This window comes from Egretta garzetta, unplaced genomic scaffold (genome assembly GCF_000687185.1).
Source record: "Egretta garzetta isolate BGI_Z169 unplaced genomic scaffold, ASM68718v1 scaffold215, whole genome shotgun sequence".
NCBI classification, from domain to species: Eukaryota; Metazoa; Chordata; class Aves; order Pelecaniformes; family Ardeidae; genus Egretta; species Egretta garzetta.
Window position 1 is genome coordinate 7,520,038 of NW_009259719.1, and position 17,939 is coordinate 7,537,976.

The 17,939-nt window shown below is 45.1% G+C and overlaps 1 protein-coding gene across 1 annotated transcript in view; it reads right to left on the minus strand.

Moving 5' to 3' along the window:
• CACNA2D2 (calcium voltage-gated channel auxiliary subunit alpha2delta 2) overlaps positions 1–15,336 on the minus strand; it is a 209,305-nt gene extending 193,969 nt beyond the window's left edge. The window contains exon 1 of the mRNA XM_035894677.1: positions 15,256–15,336. Coding sequence (XP_035750570.1) covers positions 15,256–15,336 — 81 coding nt within the window. The remainder of the gene's footprint in view (positions 1–15,255) is intronic.
• Positions 15,337–17,939: the final 2,603 nt, after the last annotated feature.

Below are 17,939 nucleotides of genomic sequence, written 5' to 3' on the forward strand. Positions count from 1 at the left end.
CCCCCGACACACACACACACACTTTACATGAAGCTACTGCAAGTGGCTCTGATAAGATCAACCTGTAGCTTTATTCAGACAGGTGGAGCTTGTTCAACTAAGTGCCTGGACACTTAGTGTTAACCATGAAAATGTTGGGGCACCACAAATTCAAGCATCTAACTTTCACCATTTCCAGCACAGCAGTGGCACTTGGGAGAAAGCTCATAGTCAAATAGAAATACAGTATCTGCAGTAAAATACATACAAAATTACCGGCAAAGTAATTGCTTTTGGTATAAATGGTCATCTTCAAAGTTTTCTCCAGCATAGAAGTCTCTTCAAAAAGAACAAGAATAAATTTACTGCATGTGAATTTATTCAAAGCTAGTAGATTCAATATAATGAAATCCTCCTAAGTAAATATCTGATAAAGAAGCAAATGCTTAGCACTTGACCCCAGGAGCTGGGATTTCTTGACACGTGGCTGTAATGCAAAGCAGCAGGAACCTCAGGACTGCTGGCACAGAGGAGTCAAGCAAGGAAAATCCTGAACAGAAGAGGTCTTGACTCCTGAGAGGTGCGGAGGCAGATGGCACGATGCACAGAGCCATGCAGGGGCAGGGACAGCCCACACCTTGGTTTGCAAGCTGACTGAAGCTACCAGCACTACCAGATGTTCTCTTTTCTCTGCAGAGGACTCTACAAAGCCCCCTAACTCACAATCCATTCTGTACCCTTCCTTTGCCAAGAGCTGTGAGAGAACCTGCATGCATCTAGAATGATGATTTTTGCTGAGTTTTCCCCACAGACTTCTTTGTCCTGCCGCCCTAGATGTGAGTAGCAGCAAACTTTGGTTGTCCCTGCACATTCAGATGCTCCTTGTGAGAAAAACTGTATTAGTCTGTTAAATAAGAGAGGAAAAGAAGGTGCCATTCAGTTGCATCAAAGGATCTTCACTCCTGTGATGCTTAAACCTTGTCCAGAGTGTTTTCTCTCTGTTACCAGACATCTCACCGACTCAGGAGCTGAAGGGGCTGGGTGCCCTGCAAGGCTAAGTACCCTGCTCTGCCATTCACTGGGCTCCCTTGTCCTTAGGAAGGGATTCCCTCTGCTGCAGATCCTCCCACATCCCAGTTTCACAGTGTATCACTGCTCATACAACAAACACTCCTCTCGGTTACGGGCAATGGCTGGGGTAGCAAACCCCTGCTCCTGTACAAGCAACCAAGAGCAAGGGCCAAGGTCATGGTGACCACTTTCTTTGTATGTACATGTCACAGAAGATGAAATGCAATTCTCTGCATACAGCATGTCACCTAATTGCCCAGAAAAGCGTCTTGGAGAAGCATATGGGAAGTTTTCCTGAGAAAAATGACACTGCTCAAAGTTTTTTCTAGCTAGAAACCACTCAACAGTATCTATCACTACTGACATCTGGGACATAAGCTTCAAAGCAGTTAATTTACAATTTTAGCTAGAGTCAGTTTCCTATAGAAATTGATATCTAAAATACATAATTGTTATTCCAGAAAGCAGAATCATTAGAAGAAGAAAAAGGTAAAGAAGAAACCCATGCAGTAATTACAGAGAACACTGCTGCCACTCCATGCATCACTTCTGCCAGCACTCAGGTTTCAGTCCCTTATAGTGCAAACCTTTAACCACCCCTGTCCGTATGAACATCCGTAGCCTGGCCCACCTCCCAAGTGGCTGGTGACCATTTACCTCCCTCCACGTGGCCTCACATCAGACAGGCGGGATGGTGGAGCCCTACAGTGTGGAAGCACCGCTCTGCCATGGATCACCTACGAGAGGGTTTCTCCTACAGTACCCAGACCTGCCAAAGCTGCATTTAGGATCGCTGATGCCTCCCTCTTTGGCCTCTAATGTTACAAGACTTTTAAGGCAATACTTCTACAAGCTATTCTACAAGATACTGCAATGCCTGTAAAAGCTAATCATGAGCAACCACCAAGACAGGCCCCCAGCTAAGTCCCAAGCCAGAAAAATAAAGCCTGTGTGCATATTTGTTGGTACAACTGCAGATCACCTTTAGCACTGAGCTCAGGCTTCTCAGCTGTGCTAATTAATTGCTTAAGGAGTTCTCACCGTCTCACCATGACGCAGAGTGAGCAGCCATTCACGCTCCTCCACTCGCTGCCGCAGTCACGTTACCTGTTCTGTCTCAAGGACCTGCAAAGGCTGGTCTCCACATCTGTCCCTTTTACAGACAATCGGCACCCCTGCTCTGTCTCTGCAAGCAATAACTTTAAAGAGCCAAATCACAGCAAGACTTTAGAAGCAAACACTTCCTCTGTCCTCATTGCTTCCCCATCTCTGTCACCCCAGCAATTAGCAGGAGCTTCAGTCCTCCTGCAGGGTTTCTAACCACACCAACAGTCTTGGGGCAAGACTGGTTTCTTAGCCTGGTGTCCCACCTCCTTTTGGCACTTGCAGCTGCCAAGACCACACGCAAGGACCATTCTGCCTAACACACAGCTTACCGCAGATACTCATTTACCAAATTCAGAATGCTCACCCCTACCATGCCCATATAAATCTCATGGTGATGGACAACAGAAAAAAACCCTGCTAAACCCTCCAGAATCTGCTGCAATAAAGCCACTGGAGGGAACTGAATAACTCCATTACGTCATTTGTCTGTGAATCCTTTCCCCAGTCCATTCCAGTAGCTCCAATACTCTTTTCCAGCCCATGAGGCTAGGACCTGCAATAACCCTAATCCTACAGGCTAAAAGCACATGGTTTCCCCCTACTAACAGTATTCCTGGGGATGCCCACAGATAGCAAAAGGCCTGAAAAAAGGTTCCACAGCCCTATCAAGCGGGGCATGGTCCAGAAGTCACATGCCAGATGGCTGATAGGCAGACACCCATGTAAAACTAAAACCATTCTTATTTTCTGTCTGCACCTGGGCAGTAACTGGCTTTTGTTTAAAAACTGCTACACCCTCATTTCCCAGTCTTGCCTTCAGAGTTGTATGAAGAACAGTGCTGGTTATTTTTTAAAGGTGAACCAACACCAGTTCAACTTGATGGTAACTCAATGAATCCCATCAGCAAGCCTGTGCAGGGCAGACCAGCAACCTCAAGCTGGTGTCCGACTGGAGGTCATCCATGTTGCTGTAGGCACAGTCACAGCAGGGGCTATGCACCACAGCACACCTTCCACAGAGACAGGTACCTTCTTCTAACAACATGAATGGTTGTAACTTGTACTGGATATCAGCATATGTTTTAGAAATGAATCATACTGTAACCAATATGTTAGGAAGACAGGCCAGACTCCTGGAAGAGTGGGGCTAGGAGACGGTTACTGCTAGCAGAGCACTTTCAGTTTGAGGTTTGCATTGAAGTTGTTATTCTACAGCTGCGATGAAAAAAATCCTTAATACTGTTTTACAATAGCAGGAGAAGCCTGATTTCTTACTGAGTTGTGCAAGCAGAGGCACTAAGGCTAGAAGTGCCGAAAAACCGCAATTCCCTACCCTCCTTTGGGATGCTGCAGGTCAAGGTGGAAGTACAATGGCAAGTACGTTTGCCCTGATGCTGCATTTGCTCTGTGGGTAAACAGAGACCATCTACTCCCTCGGCTGTCATTCGGGCATCTTTCATGACGACTAAACTCACTTTTAAAAGAAAAAGGAGGTTTTATTAGAAAGTTAGCAGATGATCCAAATGTCAGAGTGAAAAATCCAGAGGAAGGTTAAGGGTTTTTTTAATTTTTATTTTTTTTTTTTTTTGATACAGCTGCACTGGAGGTGAATGAACACCAGAGCGTTTTGATTTCCTGCCTGGTTTCAATAAATGTTGCACTCCCAGGCACCCAAGGGACTGCTGTGGTTTGTCAAAACCAATTAATTTTCTTCCACAGAATGCTTCAGGCACCTCAGAATGTCGTTCAAAAGCTAGCACACATCCAAGGAGGAGGGAAAGCTAGCAATCAACTGCTGCTCGGGCTCTGTGTCAGGAGCACAGCCCTCCAAACTCACACTCACCAACAGCAGAGGCAAGACAAGAACGAAGGTGTATTATCTGGTCATGGGAGGGAGCTGAGGGCAGAGCCAAAATGAACATACCACATGTTATAAACCCTACGAATATAAACAAGAAGCTGCCACTTGTGAAACATGCCAGCAATAAGTTTCCTAAGGGAGAATTCAAATAAGGAAGTTTGTCTCTCTCACTTGTATTTCCTAGGATCCATTCCTCCGTGCTAACAGACGTAGTAACGAGCCACGGGTGACAACAGGAACAGTTGCTATTATGGAAGATGTTTGGAAGATAAACCTTGAACTCAGAAGTCACAGGTTCCTCCCCAGCTCTCCATCAGACTCACTGTGCAGAGTAAGGATTTCCCTCGCCTGAGCCTCAATTTACCTACTTGCAGTAGACAGACTGTAATGTTTTCCCTCTCTTCTGTACAGAGGTGTGAAAGCAAACTTGTTTGCAAGTAATTTTAATAATCAGCCATGAAATGTACTAGATGTAAGCACGGTATTATCATGCTATGATTTCTTTTTCAATGAACACCAAGACATTGAGAGTTTAAGAATACATTGGAGCTATCATTTATACTCAGAATCAGACATAGGCTGTATAGATGCTATGAATACTCTCTTTATGTAGATACCTCACGTCAAATAATTATCACTGGATGTAAAGTAGACATCTTTTCCCGTCTACAAAAGGCAGGGATGGAGAAGAATGTTTTTCTTGCACGTTAGCACTCTGCAAAAGGGGCAGAAGACAAAAGACAGTCTGAATTTTAAACATTTTGTTTTGAGCACTGTAGGGTCACAGGCAAATCCCTGCTAGAGCAGGGAACAGAAACAAGAGCTGATGTTCCTAACAATGCCTGGGGGAACTGGGAACCAAGGCTGCTCTGAAGATCCCAGGTCCAGTGTCATCCTTGCTGGACCATTGACAAAACCAAAACCAAAGAACTTCCAGAATTAAAAATTACAGCATGCTGAGCAGTGAAGTGAGCTTTACAGTGTAACAAATCTTTAGAAGAACAAGGAATAAATCCGCCTTTCTTTTTCTGTTCACCAACCATGGTGTCTTCAATGACCTACTTGTTTTTAAAAGTAATCCAACATTTACCATTACAATCTTCTTTGCTCCTCAAGTCACATAAACCCCCTGCTGTCTCCTCCTTCTCTATTTACCTGGCCTTACAGTCACAGCAGGGAACTGAAAATCTGCTCCCTGCCTCCTAGCTACAAGCAAAGGCTTCACTTGGGCATCCAACAGATGATAACTAATGCCACGGCTTAAACAATCCCTCGAGTGCCTCCCCTGACACCTACAAACATCTAGATCCTGCCACCAGTCCAAGACACATGGCCCAGGCATTTAGGCAACCGCCCTGACAGAAACAGCCATGCCTCTCATTCACAGCGTGTCTTCGCACAGGAAAATCTCATGCTTCATTTAGACAGGATTTTTCTCAGCGCTCTTACTTACTATTTAATATTTATACTATGGTCAGTGTCCAAAAAGCATGACGCTATGGGTTATGGTAGGTGCTGAACAAACACATATTAAATCTGTCTTGGATGCTTACAGGTGTGAAAGGTCAGTTAGAAAAAAAGGGAAAAAAGTCAATAAAATCTGAAGCCTAGTGAATAACTGAATCACAAGGGCCAGACACAAATATAAATCCCCCAAAATGAAACAGAAATTGTCCAAGATATATCAAAAAAAGAGGAGATGCTCCACTTACGTCAGTTGGCACTGATCAGCCCAAGAGCAACAGAAGGGAGAAGAGAATCCATAGCCATTAGCATTACCTTCCTGCTACATTTCCTTCTTAGCCCTTTCTCCCTCCATTCCCTCTGCTTTGGATATGACCTCTCAAACTACGAGAGTGCCTGTCTTGTCCCTAAGACACAAAAGAGTGTGGGTTTTTTTCAAGCTCATTGTATGCAGCATCAAAGTTAGCTTCAAAGGATACAAGTGTTGGAAAGCTACAGAACCCTGAAGGTTACCAAAACCCAGAGTTTCCCAAGAGGTAGTTCCTCCAAAAAGCAGAGCCGTCTCTTTCCATAAAGCAACAGCAAACCACATCTTTAATCATAGCACAGGTCCTCAAGTCTTCAAGCAAAGCCCACCGATATAAGCACATCACTTGGACTTCAGTGAGTAAGACAAGGCTGATCTAATATCAGACTCTACTCTCTCAACCTCCCTTACAATAATATTTTAACTCTAAATAATTAAAAGGAAATAAGTATCTATAAAACCAGCAGAATCATTGAAGGCCAACAGGTCAGCATGGCTGGGTGTTTGAAATAAGGGTCCCATTCAAGTTATTCACATCGAATGTCAAAGGTGATCTGTTGTAATGAAAAACAATAAATATACTCGCTTAACATGCAAGCTCACAGCCACACTCTACCAGGTTGAAGCCACACTAGAACATAAAAAACCCACAACTGTGCCCTTGACAAGCCACCTCCACCGTGTTCTCCCCACCTTCCGGAGCCCTCCTGCATTTCTACATACAGAACAAAGGAGATGCGACACATCTTATTGCTTCTGCCATACAATAACCTGGATTATCTAACCACAACTTCCTTCGTTAAACCTTTTAGTACAACTGCATATTTTGGCGCTGGCAGTTGCAGGCTCCTCCACAGTCCCGTATTTGGAAGCAATTGATCAGCCGCACAAAAACCAGGATTTAGTAGCATCCGATACCAAGCGTTTGCTTGAAAAACCTACCAGGACGAGAAATGCAAACTCCACAGCCTGCAGCATTTCAAGCTGAGGGGGCACTTACAGCCTATAGATAATAATTAAAATCCGAAACGATGATGGAATATGTACACCTATTTTCTATTGTTCCGTATCTTGATTGGCGATAGAGTTGCATTTTTGGTTATCAGATCTGCTCAGCAGAGACTGAATCCCAGGCTATATCAATTCCCCTGTGAATGTAAAGGAAAAGAACCATCTGAAGAGAATAATAAACCAATTAACTTTCCATTAAAGAACAATCCATGTATGTTTTTAAGAAGGCAAACTTTAATGATCTCCACCTAATTATTCATCCTGCATTCTGGCAGGGTTGGTTTGGATTTTGTCTTGCTTTGTTTTCAAATGCAGTCTGAAAGTAACGATGTAGCATGGATCGGACGTGGGGACCACACAGGCTCCTTCAGTTGAGGACTGGACAACCTGGCTGAGGGAGATTTCCAGAAACATCAACCAGGGTCTCACCATTCCTGTGGGTTCATATGGCTGTGTAATAGCAACACCATCAATTTTAAGAGTTTCACTGAATATTCATGAGGATCTTACAAACATGGCTGTCGACTGGCTTGGTACAGCAGCTACGGTTTTGGACATGAAGTGCAGAGTAGTGCACTCAGGAGATGCATGCACCTGAACATCAGTCTGTTGAATGCTGGGCTCATTTAACTTGTCACTGGCAGCAATATAAATCAGAAATTACTCCATAAAACTCAATGGCAATCCCTTCTGGTTTTGCTAACTCACCAACTAGCTGCAAGTGTATTATCTTTACAAAGTAATTCTGTAAAGTGAAAAGGTTCAAAGCAAGGGCTTTAAGGACTATTACTATGCCTGTTACCCTCTAAACACATATCCCTCTAAGGACCTGCTGGCTGTACATGTGATGGAGCACAGTCCAGGCTGTACCACATGTTCGTTACGCAGACCTGCTCAGCTTAACCACCTGCCTCAGTTTCCCAGTGGATAATACTAATGAGCTAGTAAGTGTGCATGCCTGCACTTCATTCCAGTTTACATAGCGCTTTCCAGCCAAGGCTCTAAAACATTTGGAAAGGACCAAATATAGTTCAAGCTAAAATTAACTGGAACATAAATACCAGAATTCAACCACTCTGATCACTCCTTTAGAAAACCTACCTGGGACTTCAGGCTTTCCAGCATGAGAACTTGTACACTAAGGAGCTGGTAAATAGTGAGATAGAGCCCAGGCAATCCTTTGCTACTATTTATTGACCGACTGATTAAGGTGAGGCTCTGTGATACAGTGCAGGCAAGTTTATCCCCCACCTCCCGCAAGCTACTAAGTTTTATGATCTGAAAAAGTCTTAAAAAAACCCCAACCCATAAGCCTGGCACACAAACTAACAAACTAGTCACACCTGAGTCCTGCTGGAAAAATTCCTGCCTCAGCTTTCAAATGTTGCAGAATATTTTAATTCTCAGCTTCTGCATAAATGGAGGAAGTTTTGAGCCTAAGAGTCTAAGGCATTTTAGCCTCTCAGACTTCTAGCCTGCTCTTCCCCTACAACTGTAAGAGCCCCTGTTTCTCTGCTATATATATACACACACACACACATATATATGTATGCACACCCCAATCTCAAAGCAGGGCTCCTGCATCTGCTAACGTGCTGTACACTGCATCGGCACAATGGCTCTGGTGCAGGATCTGCACCACCCACTGGAAAGGATTTAGCGAGGGGTGCTAACGTCACACACTGAGCAGCCACATACAGCTATAAATTATTCATACACATTACTCTAATTATGCAAATGTACTAAAAGCTGGAGCATATGTTTCCCTGACATCTCCCAGTACAGATACAATATGGTTCTAGTAGAGAGGAAGAGTGAGAAGTAAGACGATGGGTGTAAGGGGGCTAACAATGGCAGACACTGGCCCACGTAAAGGGTGACAGGATCTCCCTTCTCCAACCAAGCTGCTGCAAGGCTAAGGACATTTAAATGCTCCTCCTTGATAATATATTGTTGGCTTTGCACTCAGTGCTGAACAGAGTGCTGAGGCTGCTGAACGGCCCAGGCAGATTAAAATAAACCCAAGCAGTTTGGAACAGGAATGTGTTTATCTGGCATCGCACACTTCCTCTTATCAAACATGAGGAGCAGGGGAGGGCACAGCAATGGTGTGCGGAAGCAGGCTGTGTGCACACTGGTAGCAGAGGGGGAGAGAAAAGGGGGGAGAGGAACAGCAAGAATCAGACAGATAATGCATGAGCTTGGGAACCAAGAGCATGGAGCTCTTGCAACCAAGAGCATGGAACCATCATCTCACTGGGATACAGAGTCCGTACTCTTGGTCAGCCCCCAGATAGGCAGTAGATATTGGAATACTCCATTAGGTCCTTTCTCCCTTGTAGCATTTGGAAGAAGGCAAGCATTCAGCATTTCTGTAGCATAAGCAGCTGTCTGTGTGTGTTGCTCAAGCTTTGCACTCAAACTCCTCTCAACTCTGTCAAGCGCAGTGCAGTCACTGGGCATCACCCATCTCCCACTCTGGAAGCTGGGGCTGACTCCTCAGAAGGAAAAAGCCAAATGCACTCTGTAATGGTGTTTTGAAGTCCAAACTGTGAATTATGGTACTGGACTTAACATCAGAAGATGAGCATCTTATTCCCAACTCTGCCAAGTCTGAAGTTCGCATCACTGTCCTTCTGTCAATGCCCAGTCCATCTGACAGAGCCCTTTGGAAGCAGACGTGCTCCTCAGATGCTGCATGCAAAGCACTGTGCAGGGGAGCTCCAATTTTCTAGCATCATTCATTTAAAATCCCATAAACACTTTCCAGATTCTCCATCCCTACTGAATGACCACATGACTGTTTCTATACCCAGAGAAAACAAGAGAGCAAATTAAACATCATGTAATACCACAGCTACTTGGAAGATTTAGGCTATGTTACCGTTAAGCCAGTAGTTACACAAGATCAAAAAAGTTGAACAGAAAACCTTGGCAGCTCCTTTGATAAGAGCATGTCTTACCTCCTAGTGCTGGCATTAAAGACACGCTCTAGCTCTGTACCAGCAGTCTTGTAAGGATGCACTCACACAGCCACGTGAAACACTCAGTACTGTGGAGACCCCATCACAGGAGGAATGCTAGCAACTGCAGCAATATACAAGGTGGATGCCACTTCAGCTCTTCAGATCCAAGCCAAAACTCTGCTAGTATACTATTTTTTTTTTTAATCCAAGTTCTTGTTTGTGCATGGCTCAACCACAGTTCCTCACCTGTGGCTGCTCCAAATCAAGGATGGCCATGCTTTGAAAACAAAAGGTGACATATCAGAGAAGCAGCGCTGAGCAGAAGGGACGGGCAGGCTGCAGGTGATACTGCGAGGCCGACAAAGGTGGGTATGCCTGTACAGATCCTGGTCACTCTGCCCCAAGCCCTGGCCAGCAGAATTTATCCTTCCCTTTCACAACAGACCAGATGAATGAACAGCAGCAATTCTGCCAGGCAGAGACGCCAAACTGGCAAAACAAAGCTGAGAAAACAGCACAAGATAACAAGGAAGAATAAAAGACAGAGAAATGAAAAATCCACTGAAGTAAAATAAGATGTTGATTACAAGGACAAAGTCCAGCCACTTCTGCTTTGCTACATTCAGCAAAGCCCTTGTGGGTAGCAGGCTGCATCCCGAAGGGCTCCCGCTCCCTGGGCAGATCCTCCTTTCCGTGCAGTCACACGTGCTCGCTGCCTGCCCAGCTCTGCCAGCAAGCTGCTCACCATGACCCACCCTGGGCTCAGGTTTGGGGCCATCTGGACCTTTATTGACTGGGTGTTTCCTCACCACCAAGGCCAGCAACATCCATATCTCCCAGTCATAAGCCAGTGAGGTAGATCCAGACATTATCTCTTGACTTCCCTCAAGAGCCCAGAGGAAAGAGCAGGAGGGTGCAAAACCAGCTTGCCAGACTTGAAGCTCTGTTCATCCAAACCACCCAGAGGAGAGCAGCCACAGCACAGGCCCAGCTCTACTACTCACCCTGCCCCTGCTAAAGCCTGTCTGCCAAACAGGGAAAGGCTGCATCGCCACTGTGCAATGCCTCCAGGTGAGTGCTCACCCCAGCTACTGAAGCAGTCATCAGGAAGGACAGCCAGGGAGAACAGCAGAAAGGAAGACAGCACAGAAAAGGGGGCTCCGCACTCAGTCTTTCCTCATCTCATTCTGAAGGCTTTGGCTTCCTCAGTAATTGTTAGCAAAGAAACAAGCCCATTAACAGGCAGCCACAGATAAAAGGTACTAGAAGAGGAGGAGGAGATGGTCTGACCAGCTAGCTGCTCACCTCAAGAGACACAGGATCAAATATAATTTAGCTAAGAAGCCAGAGGAGACTCGCAACCTCAGCCTGGCTATCCAGCAAGGAAGGTTTAACACAACATCCAGGGGAGCTGCTCAGCGAGGCACAAAACCCAGCGGCATGCACAGCCCTGCTGCAAGGACCGGCACAGCAGGACATTGGCAGGATGGGACAGGGCTGCACCAGCACGGGAAATACCTCTCAACCACAGAGTCTACCCTGGAGCAGGTTTTGCAACATTAACAAATCATCCAGGCTGGAAACAACAAATTTATCCACTTTTGACTAAAGTCAACAACTTTTACTTGTGCCAAAACACTGGAAGAAACAGAAATTTAGCGTAGTGTAGCAGGAAGTGTCAAAACCAAACTATTTTCTTGTCCTGCAAAGTGATGAAGAGTCCACCGTAGCCACAAAGAAAGTCACTAATGGAAGAAGAATAGAAGTCAGGGAGTTGGATTGTTAGTGTAATATTCCTCATTCTAGAAAAAAAAAAATGATTTAAAGGATTTTAACCTACTCAGCTAGAATTTTAGGGTTCCACACATCATTGTGCCAGTCAGATTTAAATTAGCAATGACTTGTGCTCTCAATTATTTTGGTGAGCCACAAGGGAGGCAAGGACAGAGCGGCAAAGCAACGTGCCCTAATCTCCAAGTGCTGGGATTTGTTTCGAGGCATGCCGGGAACAACCGGCTAGCCAGCACAATGCTGCACCACAAAGCACCCAGAGGGCTGAACGCTGACTTTACCAGGCAGAGAATCAACTCAGCAAGGCCACTGTCCTCCCTACAGCCCCAAGCCCCCAGCATTCAGACATATGCGTAGCCCTACCACAGCCAGTCTGACCAATGGGGCCATTTGCACTTCAGTGTCTTCAAGGTCTGGACTTCAGGAGAGAAATGAGGTGATGTCTCACCACTGAAAGGCAAGCCCCTGGCATGACACCCCTTTGCATCCCAGAGCTTCTCACCCTCCTCTGTCCACTTGAGCAAAGAAGCATCTAAATGGTGTAAGCTTGGATAATCTCCCCAGGGGAAGCATACAAGGTGACTGCCTGTTCACCCTGCAGGAGATGAGGGCAGCAGGGGCATTTGACATTTAGCACACCAACTCTAGGAAATGACTGAAGAGTTAAAATAAAAATCATTCTTGGGTAGGCAGCATTCCAGCAAGATAAAATATTCAGCACTGTTATGTTCCTGGCCACCATATTTCTGACAATAAATTTCATGCCTCATATGCCACAACAGTTATACGATTTCAGACAATAACCAAAGGACAGGTCCACATCCTTTCACAGCAACCCAAGAAAAAAAATATTCGTAAGTAAACCTGGCAAACCTCAGAGGAGGGTATTTTTATTATTATTTACTGGTCTGTCACTTTGACAGTCAGGCCTGAACTGGAAAGGGAGGATCCATTTCTGGCATGGCACCACCCCCAGTGTTTACAGGCTTCTTAGACCCATAAGAGCTGGCAGTGAGACCCACCACCTGCACCGCAGACCCCACCGAGTTCAGAAGGACCAATTTTGTCTTTGGTGACACTGGAATGCTTTTTCCCCTACTTCTAGTGTCACTCCCTATGTGCTATGTACACAAAGCCCCCCTCTACAGACACTTTGCATGTCCCAGGCTAACATGGCAACCCCAAAGGACATCAGGAAGTTTTGGCAAAAAACAGGCTCTCCTTGCCCCATTTTTCTTTAGTCTTCCTGCCCCACTTGGGCCTATTCTTGCTTAATAATAAACCTTCCTGAAAAATCCTGATGGGTGGGATTCATTTCCAGCTAGACAGGCGTTTCAGGTCCCACTGCTCCTTGGGCAGTGGCTTTCCCTTCTCCCCTGAGCCTGCTTGCTCAGTGTCAGGGTGCTCCGCAGCTCTGCGGGGTGGTACCAGACTCCAACACCTACATCCTGGCTGCAAGGCAGCACGACAATGGAGCAAGTTGAGCTACAAAGTCCAAGTCATGCCCAGGTAGTGCCCTTTACAAGAAGGGAAGTGAGGACCGGTCCCAACCTTAAGAATTAGTTGGCACCCTCTAAATTTTGAGTGTGATTGCAGCAGAACATGGATTTTATTTTTTTTTTTATCCATGTCTCAGAGTGGGTTACAGTACCACTTTATGACATTAACAGCTCCCATACTGCAACCCAGATGAACCCGTGTGCAAATGGTGGGTAAGAGCACTCCCTGTGAGGACAGCTCTGAGTTCTTCAGGATGGAGCACTCTGTGCTATTCCACGTCAGTGAAGCTATGCTAGTTTGCACTAGCAAGTGATGTGGTCTTTAAGTGCCATTCACTTGATACTGCATTCATGAATCAAACCAGAACTCCACATCCCAAGTTCCCCCTGGAGATCCACAGACAGCCTCTACTAGTCCTTTCTGGTGTTTTAATGGCTGCATGTTGAAATTTTCAGTAGCTCGTTTATTGGCTTCAGGTGGTTTATGCATTCACCAGATAGATACAGTAATTGTGTGCAGCTCCCTCCCTTCACAAGAAGGTTCCAAAACAGATTTCAAAAACCCCCTTCAATCCCTCTGTAGTCAGTTTATCTGGTATTAGTTCATTAAAGTGATGCACTATGTTCTATCAGAAGAATTAAACAGAAGAAGTGGGAAGCTCTCTTACCTGTAATTGACTGACTGGCCAATAGGAGTCAAGTGCTGGCAAATTGGAGGTGTAATTTCTATTTAATTATGGCATTAAAAAAATTACACGATATACCTATTTAAAATGCAAAGGAGCAAAATCAAAGCTAATAAGAATAAATTGTAAGAGAGGACGTACAAAATGTAGTAGCAGTCTTTTTTTTTTTTGAAAACGTGCTCTGCTGAAGAGTATGCTGGCTGTTGTACCTATGTATTGTCTGGAAAACTTGTATCCCTGCCTCAGATCCTAAGACCCTGCCAACATGCAAAACTGCATTGCACAAATGCACCAATACAATCAAAAATATTTGTTAAAACCAAAGCAGTGTATAAGCTTTTCATGTTGCACATGAAGTTTATATCAGTCCAGCTGAAGTTCAGTTGAAATGAATGCAAGCAACTCCCAGATACACCATTCTAGAGCTCAGAGATGAACGCAAACGAACGGATGAACTATGAAGAGTTTTGAAAGCCTACAGTTAAACTCATTTTAAAATGCATTTAAAAGAAAATAGTGTCTGTGTTTAGACAATGGGTTACAACCAACAGTATAAAACACGTGATACCGCATGAACAGTTCTGTTGAAGCCAGTTACAGCTACTAGCGTAAGACAGACAGTAAGAGGCCCATTGGCACCTGAGAAAAACATGCCACTGTCATCAGAAGCCACAATTACACCCCATGCTTTCTTCTGGGGCAACCTATTTATTGTGCTAGAGAAGCATGTTTTCCATAGATCAAGACCATAACCCTAATTTCAAGTCATCCAATTTCAAAACAGCTAGTCAGCACCACAGTGTTGGGAAGGAGAAACAGGATCTTACTGGGAAGAGGAAACAGGGAGAGTCTTAAAGACCCTTTGATCCACAAACGTAGTAAACCATGACAGAGTTGTCCTGTAACTGCCCTAACCCAGCCCAGAGCACTGCTGCCAGGAAAAGAGGAGGTCTGGCTCCCACAGCCTCCCATTCCCAGGCCCTGCTGCTAAGTCAGGGAGCAGGAGGCAGACACCAGCATCAGTAACAGGGTTTTGTTTTACACACTTGGAAACAGAAGCCAAACAAGAATTAGTTTTACCTGCAACGTGTATTTAAAAAACACAGAGCTTCCAACGGCTAGTCAAATTATCCTTTGAACTTTTCCTGCTTCATCAACAGAAGTTTAAAATTAAAACACAAATTAAACTACCTTCAGTTCCTGGAGGAAAGGTTAGTTGGATTTAAGATGCATTCAGTGTATCATATAGAAAAAGAAAAAAACAACCCAGGTACATGCTCAGATAGCAGTGACATGCAGCCCAAGAAACAGACAGATACAAAACACACTCACTCCCACACACTCGATAAATGCATCAGATTGACCAGCAACCAGAAGCACAGCCAGCCATGACCCTGCACATGGAGTGAGGCAACAGGGTGACTTATTGCAAGTGTTCACACAGGTGATTTCTGCAGATGAAAACATTCATTGCCACAAGGAAGGCAGCACAGGTAAAAGACAGACAGCTTACCCCTCTGAGCTGCTGGACTCCACCAAATATCCTCATTACTCCATCAATCTCCTGCTCCAGCCTCCTGGCCCAGTACTGCATACTGCAAGAGACAGAGAGAAAGAGAAAGGGAGAGAAAGAGAGAAAGAAAGAGAGAAAGAGTCAGAGCCCTGACACTTTGCAGATAAGCAAGGCAATTGAAGGGAGAGGGAGGAAATCAGTGCCCTCAGCTAAGTTAACTCCTCACTCTCTGCAGCACCAGGTGCAGGCAGAATACCAAGAACATGCAGCTTTGAGAATTATGACTGGGGCAGGTTATAAAACTTCAAGACTTCAAAATTTACATGGCCCAGAGAAAATAGGGGGAAAAAGGTACAACCAAAATTGCAAGGCATGGGTTTTGGGTTGGGGTTTTTTTTTTTTCCTTCTTCTATACAACAGTTGCAGTAGATAATTATTTAAGCCCAGAGTGATTAACAAGGTCTAAGTGCTGTGGCATACAGAAAACAGCTTACTGCTTCAGGAGGGCTCTGTGGCAGAGAGCAAACACAGAGGCACGGCAGGACCAGCAGCGCCTGTCCTACTGCAACAATGGATTATTGCTGTGGCACAGCAGAAGAGACCTGGGCAGAGTCAGGAGCCAAGCACAGGGCATTGAGCACCTGAGGGCTCAGCTGCTTTGCACCTTCAGCTAAGCCCAACCTGAGCCGGGCATGGATTCTGCCCATCATGGGCTGAGCTGCCTCCTGGGGCAGCAGAAAGAGCCAGGAGCTGCCACACGGCACCTCCTTCATCCTGATCTCTGTACAGCAAGGGAGCTGGCTGCCAGTCCTTCCAACACACACAACACCCTCCAGTATATTCAACCACACAGATTTCCGCTTAGAGCAATAACACCAAGTTAAAACAACAAAAAACCCTCTTCTAAATCCTCAGAACTTGATAACTCTCCTTCTTTTAATGAGATTTCCTGACTCCAGCCACTGGCCACGCAGATGTCAAATCTCCCATCTGACCTGGAAAAGCAATGCTCGATTGCCTCTGCACCACTTGGCGCTGCCATCGGTGCTTTATCCACAGCAACATTCATCTCTCAGCGCTACACCGGAGAAAGGAGGGAAGGAGCACAAGGAGTAGAAGGTAAGGCCAGCAACATGGCAAAGCAATGGTGGGAGAGCACAGACCAGCTCGGAGGTTTTGCATTTTGCTCAAGTTCACCAAATGATTTCATTCTTCATGGAAAGAGACATTCCCCTGGCAGCCCACGCATGCTCCCCCACCACCCACAAAGCCACCGGAAGAGGCTCTCCTGGAGATCAAGGAGCAAAGAAACCCACCAAAGAAGCAAGCCCACAGAGGACTCCGAATCATACAGCATAGCCCAAAAGCTGGGCAGAAATAACAAAGCAGAAAGATGCCTGAGATGACCAGCAGAACAGAGCTGAAGCATCAATTAGGTGGCAGGGGGAGGAGGGAGGGTGAACAGAGACAGAGGGACTGGCAGACAGATGCGTTACTCACACAGGCAAAATTAATGCCAGTTAATAACATACAAGGCTGTGGATGAAAAGAAGATTTAATTTCACATGCCAAATCTTCCCAGTTTTCCAGTATTATTATAGTTACTTATGCTATTTCCCACATTCCTGCAGAGGCAACCCTGTCTCTTCTCTCCGGGAGCCTGGCTGGGGAGGAGGGGAAACCCAGGGAAGGAGATGGGTGAAGACATCTGCAAAGCCACCTTTCTGCAAATGGAGGGAAAGTAAAGCCTTCAGTGGGACTGACAGCATAAAGATAACAGGTCACAAACAGACCGGGGTGGGGGGTGGGGGGTGGGTGTTGGTTTTTTTTTTTCCCTTTTCCTTTTTCAGTCAAACATTTTATTTGTTGTCAAAGGTATATTCAGGTTGTCCAGAGTTACCCATAAGTCTTCTGAAGTATTTTCACCAAAAATTATGTACTTTTAGACCAAAAATTATGTACTTTTACACAAGTCATTCATTTAAAAAAAACGCCTTGAAACACCAAAACTGATTTTTCCCCTCCTCCAGTTTGTCCAGTGAACTGGAAAAAAAAAATTAAATCATTTATATGCTCATACTCAGCCACAAGTCCAAGAAACCCCAGTGATGACTTATGGAACTGACACCTTCCCTTAACTTCCAGCTCTGTGCAAGATCCTTGATGTCAGTGACACCTGCCTGTGTCATCTCCCTCCAGGAACACCTACACCACCACAGCAAGGGAAAATTACTGCCCATCTTGAACTGTATCCATCAACATTAACAACTGCTCATATCCGCATAAATGTCACATATGGCCAAGCCTTCAGAGAGGATTAGTTATAGAGGAAGACAGAGGCATCAGTATTACTCTGTTGCTGTATGCAAAAGAGACACTGAGTGCTCAGTTGGGCTGGGATTTAAAATTAATTTAAGTTTAGTCAGCAGATTTGTTTTAAAAAGTTGTTTTTTTAAACTTAGCCCACTCCCTGCCTCTGCCCCAAGAAGTATTACTGGTTTAGGGCAAAGCCATACAATTTTTCATTCATGTGAAAGACTGCAATTCCCTTTAACTGTGCAGCCTTATGATACCTGGCTTTCAACCTTACAGACCAGCAGTTTTCCAAAGAGTCCAGCTAAGCCTTGTAGTACAAGCTTTAGATACCGCTATTAGAAGAAAAAAAAAAAAAAAAAAAAAAAAAA